Source organism: Clytia hemisphaerica, unplaced genomic scaffold (assembly GCF_902728285.1).
Source record: "Clytia hemisphaerica strain Z4C2 unplaced genomic scaffold, Clytia hemisphaerica genome assembly, whole genome shotgun sequence".
Classification (NCBI taxonomy): Eukaryota; Metazoa; Cnidaria; class Hydrozoa; order Leptothecata; family Clytiidae; genus Clytia; species Clytia hemisphaerica.
Window position 1 is genome coordinate 3,308,385 of NW_027103286.1, and position 22,940 is coordinate 3,331,324.

The window sequence follows — 22,940 nt, forward strand, 5'->3', positions numbered from 1 at the left end:
TCAAGCGGGGCGCTTAATCGGTGATTTACGGTATAAGTCATAGCCAGTTTTTGTTGACTAAAGAATTCATGCCAGGCAAGGACTTGAACAGAGATAGTCGGCCGGAAAAAAATGTTTTTCGAAAATCGGGCTCCGTCACATTTTAGGTATTGTCATTTTGCATCAGTGTGCAAAATTTCATTAAAAAAATATAAAGTACAGCTCGAGAAATTCAAGAAATACTCTCTTACCGGCAAAAATAAGTTGTTCCGGCGATTTTATTGAAAATTGAAACATGCTTGATGGTGGGCATTGCTATTAATAATGTTTTTGAATGAAAAAACAACCAATTATAAGGAAAAAGTCCAATGAAAATCCAAAAAACGGTGATTTCCGGCATATTAAAATCGGACTCGGCCATATTTTGGGCATTGCCATTTTGCATCATTGTGCCAAAAATCAGAAAAAGCTAATGAGCCAATCCTGAGAAAACATGGTAACAGACGGACGAACGAACGGACGGACATCGGTTTTGTGAATCAAAATTGACGAGTAAGCAAACGATATCACTCTTATTTATTAACAAAACCTTTAATTACGATTTTTTGCTAAACACAGTGTACGCGTTATTAAAAAATTTACGGTACGTAAGTCCAGATGACGGCATATTTCCTAACGTTTCGCCCGAAGCCGGTTCTGCGGAACAAGCTGTATTATAGACGATTTTTGAATTATTTAAAGTGGCGATTGACCTGTGACAAAGATTGGGGGTCAACAAGAGATACAAGTTATTACTTAGCTTTAATTTTGAATTCAATTTTATATTACAATTCAACGAAACACGTTACATATGACATCAAATCTTTATCAAAATACATATATTAAATTAAAATTTTCTAACCCTCAAATCAATCAATTCGCAAAAGTGCAAATGTGAAAAAGAACTGAACAAATCAGCAGTGGTGCTAAAGGTCATGTTTTAAAAGGTCAAACCATTATAAAATCCTTGAAAAACAAATAGGCAAGTTCAGTTACAAAATATTTATAGAAAAAGTGCAAAATTATACAAAGTACAAAACAAAATAATTTAAATCGTTACAGTTAGACATAACACCATCGTGATATAATCTTCTCGAATCAGAAATGCTCGAATCAGAAATGCTCGATCCTAAAATTCCGAAAAGCAAGATAGTAACTCAAAGCTTCAAGAAATTCGATTGTTTGTTACCTTAAGGGAAGAAATTTTGGCGGGAATTTAATTTGGCGGATCAAGGAAAAAGCTAATTTTGGCGGATCAGGGAAAAAGCTAATTTTGGCGGGAATCTAATTAGGCAGATGACGGATTTTTAGATCAAAAATCAGGGTGAAAACATTGAAATGGTATTCTTTTAGGGGGTAAATTATGAAAAATCGGACATAAAATGAAGAAAATTAAATTTGGCGGGAATGTAATTTGGCGGTTGGCTGAAAAAATTAAATCTGGCGGGAACTTAATTTGGCGTATTTCAGACAAAGCCGCCAAAATTTCTTCCCTTAAGGTATGTATTTGGCTCTGATTAGAATCCGTAATCGGGATAAGTGATCAATACAGTTTTTTGTCTCAGAGGGAAATAGACTTTAAACAACAAATTCAGGAAGATTCCTCGAATTTTGTTGAATTAAGAGACATAAGAGGCTCGTTGAGACGGAAAGCTATCTAAGACGGAAGAACTTTGTGTACTGTGGGATAAACGAAAACAAAGGAAGAGTCATCAACAGCAACAACATCAACATTCGATTTCAAGAAGGGGTATTTTGCTCAAGTAAAAAAAAACACAACTTGCTGCATCGAAATTGTTAGAAATCTTTCAGCACACGACTTACCTCATTCACTAAGCTCATTCAGTAGGTTTAATGTCCACCGAGAGGCGTGATTGCACCATTTGGAGCTTGGTAAAGGTTGACTGGTGTCTTGCCATCTGTGATCAATGTCGCACGAATTCCCAATGCACCCAATAAACCAACCTAAATAGTGTGAATGGTAAAAGTAATAAGTGGTGAATGGCTAAAATATTGGGATTCAGTGTTTGTTTCTACCGTAGAGTCGAACGACTGTAAACACACAGCAAAAACAATATTGGAAATAATCCTAGCATCGAATGCATGGTTTAGCACTGCTATAAACTGTCAACAATTTCCTTTTATAGAAATAATTCCATCTTTGAACAGCCTAACTGTCCATTACCCCTGATACCCTGCATAACCTTCTCATTACTGAACTTACCTTAGCCTTTGGACCAGCGAGGGCGATATTTGTAATGGTGTCTTGACCAATGGCGTTGATTAAATCTGCTGATTTCTTCAACTGGAGGGAAAAAAGATTTTTGAAAAATTAAAAGAAGGTTCTAACGGGATTATAAATATTTCTTACCAAAAAATTAGTCATTAGATTCAATTTAAAAGCTAACTTTTTCGAGATAACGATTGAAGACCTACCTCAATATCAGCCATTTGCTTGGCTTTTTTGATTTCCAGCCCGTTGACTGTCTTCATGTATTCGATCTCAGCTTTTCGTTGCTGAAAATGAAGCGGATTTGTTACTATAAGCGTCTGTTTTGCGGTAGTTGGCTATCAAACTTGACAGCCGTCCAGGAGATCCATGTTCGATTCCAACTCTTAGCTAAGATTCACTTGGCAAGTGAAAATATCTTCGCCCAGACTAACGCAGTCTGTACATAGACCCGATATCTACGGCTAATTTCAAAGTTCATTGTAGTATTTACTACGAAACGATAAACGTGAGATACACTCTAGTACAGAGTAGGGCTAACCAATGGCACGTGGGTAGCCAGAAACACAAGAAGTCTCCTGGTGACTGTGTCGCGTATCGATACACTGATAATATAATGCATGATTTAAAAAACTTGATTCAAATACTGCATTTAGCGTAAAACCAGACAGGATCAGGCTTTAAAGACGATAAACTGATGTTCTTTAAAGAAGGGACGTGTTTCACAAACCTGCTCGAGAATTTCCATTTTGGAGTTTTCTTCGATTTCCAACGCCTTTGCTTTTAAATTAGCAGCTAAAATATAGATATAATTATGGCGATGAATGATGCTGTTAATACTAAATTGAATCAAACAAAAACTTTTTTAAACAAAATCCAGCCATTCAGGCGGTATAAAATAGTATGCCAAAGCAAAACTTTTCTAACCTTCAATAGCCATGTGTCCTTCGATCAAAGTCTTTTCGGCTTGAGCCTAAAAGTGTGAACAGGTAAAGATTATGATGAACAGTGATAAAAAAGGCCCTTTGTGGCCCTATTTTGGCCTCAAATAAAGAATGCGGATGCTCAGATGGCGGGAGGGTCAAAGAGCTGACTAAAAGAAGCCTCTTGTAACACGCTGTTCATCCCAAATTTGAAATGCATTTCTTTTTGATAATAGCTCGTCATAAAAAAAGAAACCTTTTACAAGTTTTATTATTAAATTTTGTGTAAACAACAAAACTCCTTACCTCGGCTTCCGCTTTGGCTTGACCAGAAGATTCCACAGCGGCTGTTTCTGCACGTAATTCATAGAGGTTCATACGTGCTGATTCTGCCGCCTGTAAGAAATGGAAGAAACATAGGAGTTAAATACGACGCACTACCATTCAAAGTCTCAAAATGAGCAATAAAAAAAATAGAGCCGCTATTTCTAGAAGGTGATGTCTTAGAAATATCTCAATAAGAAAATAAATCTTTTAAGCGAACCTTTTCATTTTGTAGCTTATTCTTCTCCAAATTTCCTTTGGCAGTTTGTTCGTGTCTGCGAGCTTCGTGCGATGCTGCGCGCTCAATCGATCTAAAGAACAACGGAAATAAAATGTATGTATGGTCTTTTGAGATCTAAGTTAAAAAATCACATCTAAAGGAAAAGCCGAAATAGAGTGAGCAGATTCGTTCACAAATAATTTCATTCGAGTTACTGTGTAGACGATGTTATCGTTACAGTGATAGTAAAGGCGGTAAAATATGGCAGTATGGCGTTATGGCGCTATACGGGAAAAAATCGGCGGGAGAGTTTCGAAGAAACAGAATGGCAACTCTACCGACCATAAACTCTTTTCGGCAAAAAAACCCGTTTGCGAATTTTCTTCGGCTTTGGGTTTTTTTCTTAGATAGTGATTCGTCTTAGACTATAACATAGTCTACTTACTGTGTTGAGATTTCGATGGCCATTTGCACGGATTTCAACAAACTGTCTCTCATTTGTGTATCCACTGGTTCGATGCTTTGAACATCAATGTTTGTCACTGTCTGCAAAAAAGAAATGTGATTTGTTATCCCTTTTCTATTTAAAATACGATTGAAGTAAAGTCAACTTTTGTAGACTAGAGTCTACTTTTGGCTGAAATTTGCTTTTTGATAATTTTTTATGACGCTGAGTCCAGTGAAGTAGACTAGGAGCATTTGACGAGGTTGCCATTTTGAAAGAAAAAAATGGTTAAAATCTAAATAACAAAAAAGATACTTGAAGTTGAAAAATATAATTAAGAATGAAAAAGAAACATCAATAACAGATTTCGAATCCCTTATATTCAAATAAAAACATTGCTTCATTCTTTTTTTACATGGCAAAAACAACGAAAATCTGGCGGACTGTATAAGCAAAAGCATATAACCATATACTACCGGACCACTTGATCGCGCCATCCAGTCTATAAAAAAACTTTAAGTGGACCCCGGACTACAACTTTTGGGACAACCAGCAATCCCAAGCGCTTTGGAAATACACAAAGCGGGTGCTCTCAACAAAAAAGACAGGCCAGAAAATTTCGGAACAATTTTCGGAGAGAGCATAACACTTAAGTAAGATGGGCCCTTTTCTATTACGTAAAAGTGTTTATCTCTCTGTGTAGAAGAGCTTGTACCAAGATAGCCTGTACCAGACGGTGACAAAGATATGCCGTTCTTCGTGGACTTGGCAGATTTCTAAGAAAGTGTAAAACCACCCGCGACACTCGAGATGGAATAATGACACGATAAATCGCAGCGTTGCGTCAACTTACCATGTTGTTTTCAGAGAAAAGGAGAGCATTTCGGACATTATCTTCTTCATCGACACCGAAGACTGCTTCTTTCACGATTCGTGTGGAATAACGATGAAACTCATCGAATGTTGTGCGTGCTACTCGACCACGAATTCGACTCGCTGAAAAATGAAGAAAAAAATATATAATATACAGTTGATTCTCTAGAACTCGAATCTCTGTTACTTGAATGTCTCCTTAACTCGAACAAGTTTTCTTGTCCCTTCAATAAACAATGCCTTGTAAACCAGTGGTCTCCATTACTCGGAAATTCCATCACTCAAACAATTTCAAGCTCCCTGAGACACTGTACAATATTTATCCTCCGTCTTTTAGCGAGTGAGATTTCTAATGACCTTGCCACAAATAACCCTTCAATCAGTACAGGCTTCCCTAAAGAGAAAAATCCTTTATTTATTGTGATAAGGGTGGCAGACTTACAACTTTAACGCCGGTTGCCACCCACCAAAAGAAATTATTTTTACACTATATATCCGCTCTTTAAAATTACCAATAAAATCTGTACGCGCTAAATATGGAATCATTGCCACAAGAGATCACAAAGCCGAAAAGTCGAGGACAGTAAAAGTTCTGATTTACCACTGTCCTCAGTCAGTCAGGATTTAGACAAATCAAAAGCTAGCCGTCTCCAGCACAGAAAAACGAATAAGAGAGATTATGTATCGGAGATATTCTACGGCTACGGTTGCGGGGCTACCCATACGGGTCGTCACCAAAGGTGACATGTCGTTGTCTACTTTGCTCTGTACGGGAAAAACACCAAAACACCGTACAAGCAAAGTCGACATAATGCCGTGCGTTAAATATCGAACTTGCTTTCACCCGCCATTACTTGCCTTACTCGCTATTTCCCTCACCACTCTAACCGTAGCCGTAGAGAATTCCAGATACATAATCTCGCTATAATCTCGCCAGTGACGCCAAATAGAACGAAACCAAGTATCTATTTGACGTCAAAAAAAACGTTCAGAAAGAAAAGATTAAACTGCTACAGTCTGGGAACATCGTCGCCATCACGCTCCATGGCTGTAAACACACCACAACATCGCACACAAATTTCAGTGTAGAGTTAACATCATACTTTACTTTCTTTTTTAATTTCGCGGCTCAGTGAATTTTATTAGTTACTTGTCATGGACACCACTGTAAGTTATATTTGCTTGAAACTTTTTATACTTCTGTCGTAAAAGAAAACACGAGGAATAAGGTTATGATAGATTTGACTGGAATTTATATAATATTGTGTCACTGACTACTGCTAAATCGCCTCCCTTTTTTTGTACAGACCAATGCAAGCCAACGTCGTGTTGACAAGGACGACCCAAATGGGAAACGCATCGTTTCCGTCGCCGGAGTTTACATCAAGAGTCAGATGGCTCCACAGGCGGTCGAGTACACGTCTGATGACGACACAACGTTCACCGAACATATCCCAAAAACTGTTGAGACAGTAAAAACAGATCCTAGTTGTGAAACAATTGCAAATACCAATCTTGCAAGCGTGGAAGAAGTCACAAACAACACCGCTCATGCAGAGACAGTCGTATCTAAACATACTGAAATTGTTGCTGATACAAATAGTAATGATAGGTAAGAGTTCCATTCCGACATTTTATTCCAAACATAGATAGAATCCTGACTGGTAATCCAATCACTCTATACGTTTCATGGTTTGGCCCAAACGTAAAACTTGACTCCCGTATAGGAATATACACGAAATATCTATAGAGGCCTAAGATTTGCAAAGCCATTTCGGGTCTAAAGGTCGCCGACTGTTCTAATTTTGGTAGCCTGTACTTGTTTTTAACAATTCACTTCTTCTTTTTTCACATGGTAGGAACTTAGATGCTGATACTTCAAAGACAGTAAGTAAGAAATCAAAGTTTCTTACATATTTTACAAAGATCATGCTGCGTCCAAATAATTGGACACCACTCGTAATATTTGTCATGGCCTTGGAGTTGGCCACTATTGTTATATCAAGATTTCTTACATATCTTACAAAGATAATGCGGCGTCCAAATAATTGGACACCACTCGTAATGTTTGTTATGGCATTGGAGTTGGCCACTATTGTTATGGTGGCCCAATTGGGCACCATTGCTGTCATGAACTTGTCTTCCACCGTGAGCAGGTAGGTGAATATGCGAAAAACATTCTACAACTGTTGAGACATGATATTTAAACTACCTAAATTTGAGTTCTGATGTCTGATGTCTATTAAAGGGACATAACAGTACTTGCGAAATTTGTAAACAAACTGTATGCAGCGGATACAAAATCAAAACAAATGTCACATGTCAAAATAAAAAATCAAACCAAATATGGCTAATTCTGATTGCTCGATTGTTTTACAAGTTTGTTTTGGACACGTGATTTCAATTGTTCTCTTAAATGACACGGGGTTCGCGCAATGTTTACATTTTACTACTTTTATGTCCCTAAGACATTAGGTTTGAGCTACCTACTACCTACTAAATTTGCATTTTCCAGAGTTCTGATGTCAGGTGGTGTTTTAACAGATGTGACATTTGATACATTTCTGTTTGCATGCTGGCTGACAAGATCAACTCGCAAAAACATTTGTGACTGTCAAAAATTTGACGATTATTTGAATTTAAATGCTAAGAACTTAATATTTTTATTTTTAAAAATTTCAGAACATTTAGGGCTATTAAGACAGAGTTCTGATGTCAGGTGGCGTTTTAACAGATGTGACATTTCGTTCATTTCTGTTTGCATGCTGGCTGACAAGATTAACTCGCAAAATACTTGACCACTAACTCACGAAAACATTTGTGACACAAAACTAAAGTTTCAGGCCAAAGAAAGGTCGATTTTCTCCTCAGGAATGATCCTTTAAAAGGAACTTAACTGTGATTTCTTCTTTTCTTATAGCTTTGTATTTCAACCAGAACCGAGCTGGTTAGAAAGCATTTTATATCGAGCTGCAACGCATTGTGGGTAAGTATTCATAACATCTTCCGAGCATAAGAAAACAAACAAAACTTTATTTTTGTTTTTTTCTCCTGTTTGTACCAGGGAAATGGTTTTACTGTGTTTTTAAAAACATTTTAAACGTTCATAATTTTCTTATTATTATTATTTTCAGATTGGCGCCCCAGCCACCACCCTCGATGATTTCACAAATAGCCGATTACGTTACTGGGATCGCTGGCATCAGCCAGTGAGCATCCTCAAACGTACACCATTAAGTATACGCATCAAATATTCAAAATGTCAAAAAAATAGTTTCAAACTTGTGTAAAAAGAAACATTTAGGCCTCAAAGCTCATTTTTGAGGGTATCGCTCGACAGGTTAAGGTTAAACGTTCTATGTCTAGTAAGGTGATAAGCTTTAATAGCGTAAACTTGAGTAAGACATAAGCCCTCAATGTCCTTCAAAAATTTTGAATATTTCGGTTTGAAGAAAAAAAGAGAGTAGGAGTGAATACCATTGAATTCTTTTTCCGCCCTTAAACTCTTAGTACCACCAAAAAGCCCTCACTTTTTGAACTGGAATATTTAGAAATGATTTCCAACAAACTGATAACAAGTCTATCATTGATACAACAACATAGAACGCTTAACGTTAACCTTTCGAGGCTAGATCTTTGGAAGTGAGCTTTGACAAGTCTAAAACAAAAACAAAACAAAAATTGAGCTCTCCGATTCATGACTCGCTACCTTTAAGAACTTGTCCAACGTACACGTTTCTTATAAGAATATCCAAAAGTCTTCGGATGTTCTTAACCTTTTGAGTTTCATATAAGCCTAAAATGTTCTTAACATGTTCTAATTTTCACCATTTTGTGAGTATTTTAGTCCATTTTCTTAAGAAATTAGGTGTTTTAGAGACTGCGAAGCCTTAAAATGTTCTTAAATTGCAGCTAATATTTTGGCCATAATAGCCTTACGTTCTTATATAGTTTGTTCTTATAAAAAACGCATATTTATGTGTCTTTTCGAATTCTTATCACTACAACCTGTTTTAGCTTGAGAGAATTCTACCTGGGGCTGTTCCATTTAACACATACATGGGGATGGACGAACCTTTTCAAGCTAAAAAAGATTCTCGAGAATGCGCCGATATCCCCTGGAAAAAAGGAAAATTTTGCTAAAAAACCATAGGAAAAAAAACCCTTGGAAAAATTCTCCTTTTGTCTCAAATTGGGGGGTGGACGAAGTAAAACCAGTCTTTTACACCCTGGAATGTATTTTAGAGTAACTTTAACCCCCTGAAAATTAGGTTGAGTCCCTTGAAATTACAAAAAATTTCCCTGACCCTTTGGATGAGTACACGTTTTTTTTATGAGGACATTCAAAAATTTGAAGCCTTTGGATGTTCTTACCATTTTCAGTTTTAAACCTAAGAACGTTCTTAGAGAGGCTCTATCTTACAATTCCTGCATTACTAAAAATAGACAAAAAGAACGACAAATTTCATATTTTGCCATCCACAACCCCAACTGAAAGTGACTGTACCACCCCTTTCATTTGTTTTTGTTTATCACGGGAAATAACTACTTGTGGTCTAAAAGAACGACAAATTACGCATGCGTGTTATTAATGCAGGAATTGTCAGTCGAACCCACTGTTACAATGTTTTTATTTTCACCGTTTTTGAGCATTTTTTGTTCATTTTCTTAAAAAGTTGGTTGTTTTTCAGTCCACAACGCCGTAAAATGTTCTTAGCTTCTTCTTAATATTTTGGTCATCGAATCCTTATGCTCTTATATAGTTTGTTCTTATAAAAAAACGTGTAATGAAACTTGCATTTCACACTTGGAAATGGGAAAAACGGGTAGACGATACTTCGTCATCCAAATATAAATTGGAATACCCAACACACTTCTATAAGACTAAAATCTGCGGACAACCGAAATGCAGGCCAAATTTTTGCGGAACGACCATTTAGAGGGCGCGAAGCGCCCGAATAGGGAGTGTTGCATCCTTTCCTAGATCTGCTTGTGGCGTAAAAAAATCTGCACGAATTTTCGAAAATTAGAATTTTTTTTCCCGCTTCTTCCAGATGTCTGGGCCAAGGATTTTTTCTGCGTTTTATTTTTCAAAACAACAAAGATGGCTAGAAGACCAACGAGGACTTAAGTCAACAAAATTCTTCAGTTTTTGATATGTACATGCATTACTTTTGGACCCTTTTTTCGCATTGAAATAATTTCTTGCTCAGAACTTCTTTCATTTTTTGTGAACATTTTGTTGGGTTTAGTCGAGCCGGTACTTTACAGAACGACTCTATTCTATCACGCTCAGACAAAATCAATTTCCTTCTGTAAGATTGAGTCAGTTATGATTAATTTACAGAACGATTAATACTCAAAAAACTATTTGACGTCAGATCAACATTCTGACGTCAAAAAGCTATGGTTACTATTGGAGATTCCAGAAATGCACACATTGCAAGGAGCGAACAAGCTAGAACAGCACCACACTTACCAACTTACAACACGGAACAGACGTATTCTACAATCACGGAATAACACCTAACTATCAACATAAACCATACCCCAGTAACCGGTTAGGAATAAGCAAGCAACACACCAAACACTGTACAGAAATTTGCAATCATGTTTTCTTACTTTTCATTCAAAACGGTTGAGGTATGTATTGTTCTCATTTTGTCGAACGATTCCGTCTATACAGCACCTGACCCCGAGAATGTAGGTGAAATTTGAATCAGACCTGTGAGATGTAGATTTGCATTTAAAAAAATATTGAATGTTTTAAACGAAATTTTGAACTCCCAAAATCCTTTCCCAGAGGTTAGTTTCATTACTTTTGATAGATAGGCTAATTTTTTTGGTCCTTGAAGTTGACTCCTATTTTCGTTATAACCCCCAGAATGTAGGTTTGGTTTTATGGCTTTAAATCTAGTAATAGTAAAATGTTGATATTTTTTTCGATTGAATTAATTATAACAGGAAATTTTAGAAATATTTTATGCCAAAACAATATTCTAAAGAGCTTTTGTTATTCTGAAAATTGGATTTTTTCGCTTTTTAACCCCCAAATGTAGGTGAAAAGATTCGGTTGCTGAGAGCAAAATTTCAGTATTCATCGGAAATTTTTGTTCTGTATGTGAAATTCATACTTTAGAAATATACTCTGACAAAAAATTAACAAAGGTATTAATTTTATCGTGCTACAAATGATGAAAAGTAAAAGAAAGGACGAAAAGAAGAGACAAGAAAGTTGTTTTTATTTTGTAGGTTGAAGATTCTGTGTTAAAATATGTGAATAATGTAACAACACCCCTGCCTCATAGAACTTTTCCCACATCGGGTCAAAAAATTTCTACTAAATTCCCAATGGGGATAGAAATTCTATTGTTCCAAACTTAGGCAAATTTTCTGATTGGGCTGGGGTCCCAGCGGGTCTGGGACACGTTGTAAAAGCTTAAAATGCCAACATTAATCATCTCTCAGGTAATACTTTCATGTTATGAAAGTACAACAAAAAAGTTTTATATAATTTGACAGACTTTTTATGTCGGGTTAAGAAGGCTCCCAAATTGTAGGTCAACTAACCCCAATAGGTAGGTCAAACATTTTCGTTAAAATATCTAACTTAGAACAATAAATATTGAAATGGACTATTTTCCACATTTTCTTAGTTCATTAGGAATAAGAAAATACCCTATCGTCATAACTTAATTCCAATAGATTTCGATTTAGAGAGGATTTATTTAAAAAATGTCTCAATTCGAGTAGTATCCAATCAACTTCGATTTAGATTTTCGCCTGAAAAAATCAATTCAAGTTAAAATTTTATGTCTAGAAATAATCAGTAATATGTAACAGTATGCTCTGAAACAACTTTTTATGAAGTTGAACTATCGTTAGGGCTACCATGCTAAAAAATGAGAAACCTACATTCTCGGGGTTTACTACATTCTCGGGGTCAGGTGTTGTACCTTCATAATTCATACACACAGTAATGTTATTCCAATACTTTTCAAAAATCTGATAAGAAATTATCTGACTCAAAAAATCATTTTAAAAATATAGGTAAAAAACGATTTAGCATGATACAAGCTTGTCGGGCGCCCTAAAATTACTTATACGGTGTTTTCTCGCTTATTTCGTAGGATAAACTCATTAGCCAAGAGCTGATCACTGAAAATAGTGAAAAACGAATGAAAGAAGATGAAAGTAATTCGACATTGACAGCTAGTGGTAGCACATATACAAACAATTTAACTTTGAATGAAAGTGGAACCTCGAGAACGGGTAGCACTTATTCGAGACATGAATGCTCGAAGGAGAATGTTATCTCAGGAACGGGGAGCAGATATTCACGTCATGAACGATCGAAGGAGACAGTTATCTCAAGAACCGGTAGCAGTTATGCAAGCCGTGGACATTTACAAGAGAGTGTTACCTCGAGAACCGCCAGCACCTATTCACGCCATGAACACCCGGAAGGTGTAGCCTCAAGAACGGGGAGCCCCTTTTCAAGTCACGATAGATTGAAGGAGAACGTTATCTCAAGAACAAATAGTGCCAATCCAAATGTCTCAGTTGTTGAGAGGAATGGGGAAGACGCCCTTGTGTCAGGGTCCAATGAGAGAGTGAATGGAAGTCAGATACTCTTTCATAGGTATATTATCTCTTCTTTTTGATATCCGATAACAGGTGTCTTTTATTGAGTCATCATTAACACATATTTCCAGAATCTATCTATCTATCTGTCTAGAAGATAACTTTATATATTTTCCGTCCTGTTTATTAGCAAAGACACTAACGGATATCTTGCTTTAAGGGTTTTATTTTTACATATGTTTTCCCGTTTCATATCAGACATGTATTTAATACCAGGACAGTGTTTGCCTACTGTTATATTGTGCAAAAAATAGGTAAAAAATGTTTTTCTTTTCCTCTTTCTTTCTGATTAATCTTGCTCCACGTCCGTGTCAATTCAATATCAAAAAGCTTGTAAGTTAAAATTGATGAGTAAGCGAACGATATCACTCTTATTCAAAAACAAAACCTTTAATTAGCCAAATTATATGAGTAAAAATGTTAAACACCAAGAGACGTTAGACTAGAGATACGATAGCGGTTGCTGAGAGGTAGTTGTTTATAGCATATTGCTTTTCTTGACTTAAATTCACTTTGTTACAGCCCAAAGAGCCACAAAAACAAACAATTCACCGAAGCGATTACAAGTTTGACCGATACTGTTCTGGCTGCTGTGTTCATCTCCATATGGTTATTTGGAATGATTTTCTTGGTGTGCACACTGCTGTGCTGCACAAACCAAGCCATTGCTTCTTTCAACGGGTAAGAAGTTCTCTGAACTCAATTTTAACTGTCTACTGAAGGTTATAATGACGAGGTCTTTAAAAGAAGGAACCCTTTAAAATGTCCAAGGGCGTGAAAGGTTATAAATTGTTTTAAAATTTAACCACTCAGGCAAAAATCATGTCACTACTTCATCCAAATTGACCAGAGAAAACTCTTGGAAAATCTTAAAAATTAATCAATTACGCTCGACTTGTTCATTTATTTCTAAGTACAATTTCTTGTATTCTTCATTTCAGAGTGATTATCGCCAAAGATGGCCTTCCTACTAAAATTTATCATTACATGTGAGTCAACATTACTTTCGCTTTACACAAAAACAGCTCTCGAATCAACTTTCTATGCGTCTGAATGTCTGGGTTTCAAAGATCAAGAGTCCTTTCCCTAAAAGAATTGGTTACACAAAAGAACATCCAAATCTTCCTTCCTAACAACTCGGGTAAATTAATGCGTGTCCAAATTTTCGTTAATCTTTCGGACCCATCATCACCCCTCCTAACATAATAAATTATACCTTTAAAGAAGCGCATTACGATGTAGAACATGAAAATCGGTGTTACTTAAATTTAGGTTTTGCCAATTTTGCGAAAGACCGCAAAAACCAAAAAATGCTGACGTCAGCAAAACTTCTTTTTTAAATAACTCCAGTTTGGCTAATGGTATGAATATGAAATTTGGACGAAAGTTGCACATCATTAAACGGATCATTTTGAAAAAAAAATTTTCGAAATTTTGCTGATGTCTGCACTTTATTACAAATTTTCGTAAATTGCTGATTTCTGCTGACGTCAGCAAAATTTGAAAAAAAAATTATGCAAAAATGTTTTTATTAATGATATGCAACTTTCGTCCAATTTTCATGTTTATACCATTAGCCAAACTGGAGTTATTTAAAAAACAAGTCTTGCTGACGTTAGCATTTTTTGGTTTTTGCGGTTTTTCGTAAAATTGGCAAAACCTAAATCTAAGTAACACCGATTTTCATGTTCTACATCGTAATGCGCTTCTTTAAAGGTATAATTTATTATGCTAGGAGGGGTGATGATGGGTCCGAAAGATTAACGAAAATTTGGACACGCATTAATTTACCCGAGAATTATAACCAATATTTATTTAAGATTCTAACATTCGCTTTTCACTGAACAGCTCCACTTAGCACTTCCAGAACTTGGACAGTAGTCAAATCAATTTTTTTTTGAAACGGAAAAAAGATTTTACACAGCAAAGTAGAATCTATTCTTGAGATTTTAGCGAATTATAATATATTTTGAGACGGAAAAGTCTTTTTGTAAGCTTCCCTGAGACAGAATAACTTTTGACACTGTAAAGACCTTAAACAGAGAAATTCACAAAAATCTTCCTTCTTGACAACAACTATCATCAATGGTTCATTTTAGGTATGGAAAACCCGAACCAACATGGTCGGAATACGTGTCATTGAATGTTCATTTGATGTTGGAACACATCAAGTAAGTAAACACCTTCTTTCGTGAGGTATCTAGGTGAATCTCTTAGTCTTAGATCGGAAATAAAACCACTTATTTCCCATCTGAAGCGTGTAACCAACGCAGGGTTGAAAGTAAAATGTATCCCTAGATTTTCTAAAACATGCCGTGTGAAAGAAAAAAAAATTAAAACGCTATATTCAATTTTTCGCTGTTTTTCATTCTAAATATGGCGCAAATCTTCAAGATTCACTTTTTCTTGCTTGACAAAGGTTAAAGATTGATCTAGCCATTTGAGCTTTAAACTCGATGGTATTGATTGTACTGTTTGTTGTCTTAGCGTTTGAGCGATTACTTAAACAAATATTTTATCTATTTAACAGATCTGTATGTTTTAAAACACCACCACCGCCTCCCACGTTGTCCGCCCGTGTGGCCCGCTATTTCCAAGACCTGCTGGACCAGGCTTATGGAATTACCTCAGCATAGTCTTTAACAGACTACAAATCACTCAAAAAAATAATAAAATGTAAAATATAAAAAAAGTTTATAATGTCATTAAAAAAGAAACTGTTTAGGCCTCAAAGCTTATTTTCGAAGGTTGAGCACAACAGTTTAAGGTTCTCAATGTTTTAAGGTGAAACTTCTTTTTCGCGCGACAATTTAGCATCAAAAAAGGAAAATAGCCCTCACATTCCTTGAGCGCCGAAAAAAAACAAATTAGCTTCTTTTTTATTTGGAAATCGACTTTTCTACCATTTTGAGATATTTTAGTTTGAAGAAGTGTGAAAAATTGAACACAATCAAATCCTTTCTCACTCTCTACAACATCAATAAAGCCCTCATTTTTCTAACTGGAATGTTTCGAATTGCAGTTTAGTTCATTTACAAAGGAAAATAGAATCAGTTTTACCACCTTAACTAATAGAAGTTTCCCTTAAACATCTGAACGTTAAACTTTTGTGCTCAACACTCGAAAGTGAGCTTTGACAAGTCTAAACAAAAAATAGGAAAAGATAAACTAATATCATTTCAATTCGATTTCTCCTCCCAAACCCGGTTACTATCTAAAGTTAAATAGAATAATTTTTACATACCGATGTTTCGACAGGCGAATCCAATGTAATCTGGTACGGAAAACAATTTGGTTTCTGATGCAAAATTGCCATTTTCGTACTGAAAGAAAAGAGAAAGAGGTCAATTATTTGTATGAAATTGCCATTTTCATACTGAAAGAAAAGAGAAAGAGGTCAGTTATTTGTATGAAATTGCCATTTTCATACTGAAAGAAAAGAGAAAGAGGTCAGTTATTTGTATGAAATTGCCCATTTTCGTACTGAAAGAAAAGAGAAAGAAGGTCAGTTTATTTGTATGAAATTGCCATTTTCGTACTGAAAGAAAAGAGAAAGAGGTCAGTTATTTGTATGAAATTGCCATTTTCGTACTGAAAGAAAGAGAAAGAGGTCAATTATTTGTATGAATTGCCATTTTCATACTGAAAGAAAAGAGAAAGAGGTCAGTTATTTGTATGAAATTGCCATTTTCGTACTGAAAGAAAAGAGAAAGAGGTCAGTTATTTGTATGAAATTGCCATTTTCGTACTGAAAGAAAAGAGAAAGAGGTCAATTATTTGTATGAAATTGCCATTTTCGTACTGAAAGAAAGAGAAAGAGGTCAGTTATTGTATGAAATTGCCATTTTCGTACTGAACAAAAGAGAAAGAGGTCAATTATTGTATGAAATTGCCATTTTCATACTGAAAGAAAAGAGAAAGAGGTCAGTTATTTGTATGAAATTGCCATTTTCGTACTGAAAGAAAAGAGAAAGAGGTCAATTATTTGTATGAAATTGCCATTTTCATACTGAAAGAAAAGAGAAAGAGGTCAGTTATTTGTATGAAATTGCCATTTTCATACTGAAAGAAAGAGAAAGAGGTCAGTTATTTGTATGAAATTGCCATTTTCGTACTGAAAGAAAAGAGAAAGAGGTCAGTTATTTGTATGAAATTGCCATTTTCATACTGAAAGAAAAGAGAAAGAGGTCAGTTTTTGTATGAAATTGCCATTTTCGTACTGAAAGAAAAGAGAAAGAGGTCAGTTATTTGTATGAAATTGCCATTTTCGTACTGAAAGAAGAGAAAAGAGGTCAGTTATTTGTATGACATTGCCATTTTCATACTGAAAGAAAAGAGAAAGAGGTCAGTTATTTGTATGAAATTGCCATTTTCGTACTGAAAGAAAAGAGAAAGAGGTCAGTTATTTGTATGAAATTGCCATTTTCATACTGAAAGAAAAGAGAAAGAGGTCAGTTATTTGTATGAAATTGCCATTTTCGTACTGAAAGAAAAGAGAAAGAGGTCAGTTATTTGTATGAAATTGCCATTTTCGTACTGAAAGAAAAGAGAAAGAGGTCAGTTATTTGTATAGAAATTGCCATTTCGTACTGAAAGAAAAGAGAAGAGGTCAATTATTTGTATGAAATTGCCATTTTCATACTGAAGAAAAGAGAAAGAGGTCAGTTTATTTGTATGAAATTGCCATTTTCGTACTGAAAGAAAGAGAAAGAGGTCAGTTTATTGTATGAAATTGCCATTTTCGTACTGAAAGAAAGAGAAAGAGGTCAGTATTTGTATGAAATTGCCATTTTCGTACTGAAAGAAAAGAGAAAGAGGTCAGTTATTTGTATGAAATTGCCATTTTCATACTGAAAGAAAAGAGAAAGAGGTCAGTTATTTGTATGAAATTGCCATTTTCATACTGGAAGAAAAGAGAAAGAGGTCAGTTATTCTATTTAGTCGGACACTTATATCAAGAATCAGAGCTTTGGTCTGGCCATTTTTTTGTCTGAGCTTCGGGCTGTTCTCGTATCAGCTTATATAAAGAACACGACTTTGGTTCTCTTCGGCGAAGTAAAATTTTGGAAATAAGTTAATCGGGTAGTATAAGTACATACATCAAATTTATTGTTGGCAGCATATTTGATCTTCAATCGTGCATGATCAAGTGTCTCCACCTGTTGGGAATTGAAACAAAAGAATTTAAAGGTGAGTAACTATTAAACCCCAAAACAAGGAAGCTTGTTTACAACAATGTAAACAATGTAGATAAGATAATTTGGGCAAGCGCTCCTCAGAGCTTTATCTAGCAACATCTGTTTTACCTCAATGATGTCAGTGATATAGTCAGGACCAAGCATGATTGCTAAAGATTTCAATGCGTTCTCTTTTTTTGGTTTGCCAGCTGTAAGATATAAAGACAAAGAAATTATCATTATCTGATTTGACCTTTTGAAAAAGAGAAACCTTTTGTGAGTACGATAAACTTATACATGAAAGCAATGCGGTCGGGATTTTTTTTGTGGGCATATAAAAGTATTTAGGAAAGACAAGGGACAGAAGATAAAACCTACCACTCAAACTCAAAACGTTGAATTCTTCTGAGGGCTCGAGCACAACCTGAAATTAGACAGGAACATAACAGCGTAATAAGTTAAAATGAGAAGTAAAAATTCTCATATTTATAATGGGAAGTTCATTGTAATGAATTAATCGTCAAGTTAACGAGTCAACGAAAGTTACGATAGATCTTTAAAAAATAAAGACGACTTTAATGATGATAAAGTATCCACAAATTGAAACACTCCTTACCAAGTTTGGGCCAAAGACAACTCGACTGTCTTGTTTTCGATGGTCATATACTTGAACAGCTGAATTGGGTGGAACACGATAGGTGACAGTTCGTGTCTTGTCACGCTGAAAAAAACGAATCGGAGAATTAAGGAACTCATTGTCGTTTTTCTTTCTTGGCGATAGACATATTTAAGGGGTATGAATCTTTATTAACTTACATCTTAAAACATTTAGAAGAAAAAACCGCAAATTAATGAGTAATAGGTAGAAATACAAAATGTTCCTTTCTGGATGAACGATAACGTGAACAAACCTTTCCAGAAGCATAAGCATTGTCGACTGAAGATTCAAAGTAAGCCATTTTTCGAATGTCTCCATCACCCCAGCATCCACCGTTCCTGAAAATGAAAGCAAGGAATAATTATTAATAAGTTTAAGTGCAATAAAAAAGCAAGCAGAAATTTGTGTTTCAAAAGTTATGGCCCTTTTAAGTACTACTGGTATCTTGACCCCTCTACTACAGTTTAGTCATAGTTGGCAGAGAACGTGTTAAAAATGAAATTGCTTACATTAACATCTTTTCCACGATAGGTGATAACTCTTTCTTCCATAAGACTTCGAATTGGTTCAGTAAGCATGCTTGAGGTCCCATTACCGTACGAACCTGGAGATAAAGAAAATGATATTCTGGTGACTTGTGTCGTGCTGTGGCAAAGAAGAAGATATACTGATCTGATCTGATGACTTATCGTTGCACGGCTAGTTTTACAAGCTCAAGAAATTCGGTTTATCTGCAAGTTTTTGAGAAGTTCCCAAGGGTTCTTACCTCTCCAGTCTTTTCATTTTGAACGTAAATTCCTTCATTCTTTCCAAGTGCAATAGGTTTTCTGTTTTAAACAAAATGAGCAAAGAATATCAATTTAACGTATCTACTACCACTTGCTTAGACAATGTTTTTAAACAAAAGAAAGAACGACTTTCACTCCCTCCCTCAACGCGCGGGCATAAATTTGATGAAAAGTTTATTCTGCTTTATCAGCATAAGGGGAGCACCTGCTTTGTATAACATAAAAACTATATCTTTAAAATTTCCCAGTTGAAAAAAAGTATTTGGAAGCAAGCAAAACAGTTGGCTTAAAATAAATATTGAAAGGATTTCTACCTGAGATTCTTTACTTCCACTTCGACAGGCGGTGTGTATACAACCGGCCCTTTGATCATCCAAACATCTCCAGGCTTTCGTTGGATGGGTTCTAAAATACAAAATACGAAGTTCTCCTTTACCATGAAAATTGAAGAGTTCCTTTTTCACTAGAGCCACTATTTTTACTTTTTACAGCCATTTTAAAAAGCGTAGTGAAAAATGACAAAAACAGCCTTTCCTGTGGAAACTAACCAATTGGAAAATACACATACATTAACAAAACTTATCATCTCGAAAGAAGGGGATTTTGGAACAATTGGTATCATTGGTGATTTTCATCACATAATGCGTCTTTTGAAAATCTTATTCTTCGTCAAACAAAGAAAAAAGACATCTGCTTTACAGACCTTCACCAAAGTTGTCAACAAATTCATCGACAGCAGAGAGGATGAGGGCTTGATCATCTTGTAATAAGAAAATGTTTTGGATCCCTCCACTCAATGTCTCTCCTGTAAAAAGGAAAAAAGTAAAGAAGTTATAGTGAATAGCTGCAAATAATAACTTATACGATAAGAGACATAGGTTTGAAGGAAATTCATATTCAGCAAACATTATGGTGCGAATCTGTAGACAAATATTGCACAGTAAAATTTCCAGTTCTTCTAGAGGGTTGAACACATACCAGGTTTTAAGAAGAAAGAGAGGGGTCCTTTTCGGAGTTCTTTCTTGCCACGTTGTTGTTTTCCTTCGCTGTCATAGGGATCAAGAACAATACAGAATTGATCTTTCGATAAAACTGTTATGGCAACTCTTCTCACCAATTTCTAAAGATATGAGTGCATTTGTGTAAGAATTATAATTCAGTGCTAAAATGTCCTATGGCTTGTTATCTGTGGTTGCATCTGTATGTTTCCGAACATATAAATTTCACATTCAAAGACTCTCCTGATTGAAGAAGATCAATATTTAAAAGCTATAAAGAAGATGAAGGGAAATACCTCTCCACATTCTGGTATATAAGTACAACTATCACTGGACGTGACCAACCATTCTTCACCGGCAAGTCTGAAATCAAAAGTGAGGTGGTGGTTTAGTGAAAAGTAAAAACACATCCAAAGGCTTTTAACGAAGTCAACCGGGTGGTATCCCCCAGTAATCCCTCCTTTTTTGAAGCGTTTTTGCACTATTTGAAAAGTGAATTTTAACTCCAAAACCACTAAACAAAATTTAAAAAGTTAGCCTTCAAAATTTAAGATAGAATATCCTCATCTAATATAAGTATTTTCAGGGTCGTTCAACAATCTATTCTTTCTCAAGAAGGTAACCAACGTCCGAAGTTTTTTTTGGACCGGCCGGTATTTGTTTGAATTACAGAGAGATTCGAGTTATGGAAAGTATTTAATACTGTTTTATCCTTATAAAGGGGATTAAGAAAAAGATTGAACTATAGAAAGGTTCCAATGCTCGAATTAGAGAGAGTCAACAGTAGTTTGCTTTCACATTAAAACTTAAAATTGAGCTCACCTTTTCTTGCCCAGACCATCAGTCAAGTTTCTTTCCGCAGTCATATATAAACCATTATTCTGTGTCAAAACATAGCTTTGAACAACAGACATAATTTCCTCGTATACTCCAGGAAGGTAAGCTCCAAGTTTTCGAACCATCCATTCTTCTCCTGTAATACAAACCAAAAAAGATCTTTAAAAGTCGAAAAGATCAAAGTTGGACCTTGTTTACCAATTGACCATGCCGCTTATGTTTGATTTTGTTCAATCTATATCCTCATATTGCTACTAACATCACGTTGGTTATGCCTGGTTATGCTATTGCAAATTGTTCATATCCCTTCAAATCCAAAATGAAATGAGTTCATTAAATTCTAGCAAATCATTTGAACATGCTTACCTGTTACTCTGTGGTTTCCATTTTTATCAACCAAATCAATTTTAGCTTTCAAGTGTAAAGCTGAATTCTTAAGGATAATGGTAGGGCTAACTTCTCCAATTCGTTTGCATTCGGGTTTTGGGTAAAATGTGCAAGGGCCTTCGATTTGCCACCTGTCACCGGCAACACGAATCGTTCCATTGTCATCAAAGTCTGCAAGGGCTTCTAACTTCAACGCTTTTCCAGCTGGGATCACTGGAAGTTTGTTGATGCCTTTCTCAACTAAAAAAAAGAAAATTAAATATCAAATTATTTAGCCTGTACCAAACTCTTCTTCACAGGAAAAAAAACCACGTGGTACACCGACAAGATTATTTATTAAAAGAGCAAAAAATCGACCAGTAGGGATAGGACTGGCTATAGCAAACTAGGAGTTTTGACTATCTTCATATTATTGTTAGAGGGACCGATCGGACAATATATCTAACTATCAATATAAGTTTGTATGGTAATTGTTTCTGTTATCAAACTTTCCTGGGGTAAAGAGGGATGAAAAATATGTATTTTAAGCTAATGTTTTGATTTTTTTTAAATTTTTTGTATAAAACTAATTACAAAATTATCAAGTTTAGCTTAAGATAATACATTGGAGTCTCCATAACTCTCCATTGCAAATTTGTTCAAGTTTATGAGACATAGTTAAATGAAGGGACCATGAAACTTGTTTGAGTTAAGGAGACGTATTCGAGTTATGAATTTATCAAAATTACAAAAGTTATCTTCATTAATACAGTGAAAACCCAGCCACACTACCTTGGCAATTAATTCGAAAATTAGGGAAGGAACATTTTTCTCGACATGTTTCGGACTCGAGGTAAATTTGTAAAATTAATGAATAAAATTAATATGCATTACACACTTTTTTCTTTTATAAGAACAATTCTGTAAGAACAACGATGCTCAAAATCCCAAAAAAATTTAAATTAAGAACAAATCTGAGCCTGGAATTACTCATTTCAAGCAATTTAGGGGTCAAAGTATTCTAAATTGCTTTAATTTCACCCTATAGATAAGAACAGGATAAAAACAATTTGAGGCTCAAAGTGGTAAAAAATAAGAACAGCCAAGCCTCGTCAAAAATTCACTAGTTCTAATAAAAAAAAGGTGTACTAAAAGCAGCTAAAAGAGCCATTGATCATTCATTGCCTAATAACGTATGAAACTTTTTGAGGAGTAAATATATTTCTAAATATTGGACGGCAAAGTTTGGAATCTGAACGTTTCAATACGAATCAACACGAGCCTCATCCAAAATTTACTAGTTTGCATCTAAGCTAAGCAGTCTTATTTGCAATTTGAAGATTTTAAACCTCCCATCTTGTTATTGCGAAGTTTTTATTTTTTTAACTACCTTATCGGCCCTTTTTACGCCGGCCCTTATTAGCGTTATTTTTGGGCTC

The 22,940-nt window shown here is 35.4% G+C and overlaps 3 protein-coding genes across 3 annotated transcripts in view; 2 read left to right on the top strand and 1 right to left on the bottom strand.

Moving 5' to 3' along the window:
* Window positions 1-779: 779 nt before the first annotated feature.
* LOC136807469 (major vault protein-like) overlaps window positions 780-22,940 on the bottom strand; it is a 30,667-nt gene continuing 8,506 nt past the window's right edge. Inside the window, exons 4-27 of the mRNA XM_067064051.1 lie at window positions 21,502-21,762; window positions 21,121-21,271; window positions 20,595-20,661; window positions 20,279-20,420; window positions 20,004-20,105; window positions 19,615-19,705; window positions 19,279-19,339; window positions 19,022-19,116; window positions 18,766-18,850; window positions 18,471-18,575; window positions 18,233-18,278; window positions 17,984-18,063; window positions 17,777-17,836; window positions 15,922-16,000; window positions 5,014-5,156; window positions 4,161-4,261; window positions 3,716-3,806; window positions 3,478-3,567; window positions 3,176-3,221; window positions 2,979-3,043; window positions 2,455-2,535; window positions 2,243-2,323; window positions 1,843-1,983; window positions 780-1,147 (exon numbers count right to left, since the gene is read on the bottom strand). Of these exons, the coding sequence (XP_066920152.1) occupies window positions 1,870-1,983; window positions 2,243-2,323; window positions 2,455-2,535; window positions 2,979-3,043; window positions 3,176-3,221; window positions 3,478-3,567; window positions 3,716-3,806; window positions 4,161-4,261; window positions 5,014-5,156; window positions 15,922-16,000; window positions 17,777-17,836; window positions 17,984-18,063; window positions 18,233-18,278; window positions 18,471-18,575; window positions 18,766-18,850; window positions 19,022-19,116; window positions 19,279-19,339; window positions 19,615-19,705; window positions 20,004-20,105; window positions 20,279-20,420; window positions 20,595-20,661; window positions 21,121-21,271; window positions 21,502-21,762 (2,237 nt within the window). The 3' untranslated portion in view covers window positions 780-1,147; window positions 1,843-1,869. The remainder of the gene's footprint in view (window positions 1,148-1,842; window positions 1,984-2,242; window positions 2,324-2,454; window positions 2,536-2,978; window positions 3,044-3,175; window positions 3,222-3,477; window positions 3,568-3,715; window positions 3,807-4,160; window positions 4,262-5,013; window positions 5,157-15,921; window positions 16,001-17,776; window positions 17,837-17,983; window positions 18,064-18,232; window positions 18,279-18,470; window positions 18,576-18,765; window positions 18,851-19,021; window positions 19,117-19,278; window positions 19,340-19,614; window positions 19,706-20,003; window positions 20,106-20,278; window positions 20,421-20,594; window positions 20,662-21,120; window positions 21,272-21,501; window positions 21,763-22,940) is intronic.
* Window positions 6,057-8,690, top strand: LOC136805810 (uncharacterized). Its single transcript, XM_067062374.1, has 5 exons — window positions 6,057-6,200; window positions 6,341-6,645; window positions 6,893-7,189; window positions 7,954-8,019; window positions 8,168-8,690. The coding sequence occupies exons 1-5, from the start codon at window positions 6,189-6,191 to the stop codon at window positions 8,244-8,246; spliced, it is 759 nt and encodes a 252-aa protein (XP_066918475.1). The 5' UTR covers window positions 6,057-6,188; the 3' UTR covers window positions 8,247-8,690.
* On the top strand, window positions 10,378-15,817 carry LOC136805820 (uncharacterized). The gene is made up of 6 exons (XM_067062382.1): window positions 10,378-10,676; window positions 12,164-12,675; window positions 13,200-13,358; window positions 13,619-13,666; window positions 14,777-14,848; window positions 15,208-15,817. The coding sequence occupies exons 1-6, from the start codon at window positions 10,644-10,646 to the stop codon at window positions 15,311-15,313; spliced, it is 930 nt and encodes a 309-aa protein (XP_066918483.1). The 5' UTR covers window positions 10,378-10,643; the 3' UTR covers window positions 15,314-15,817.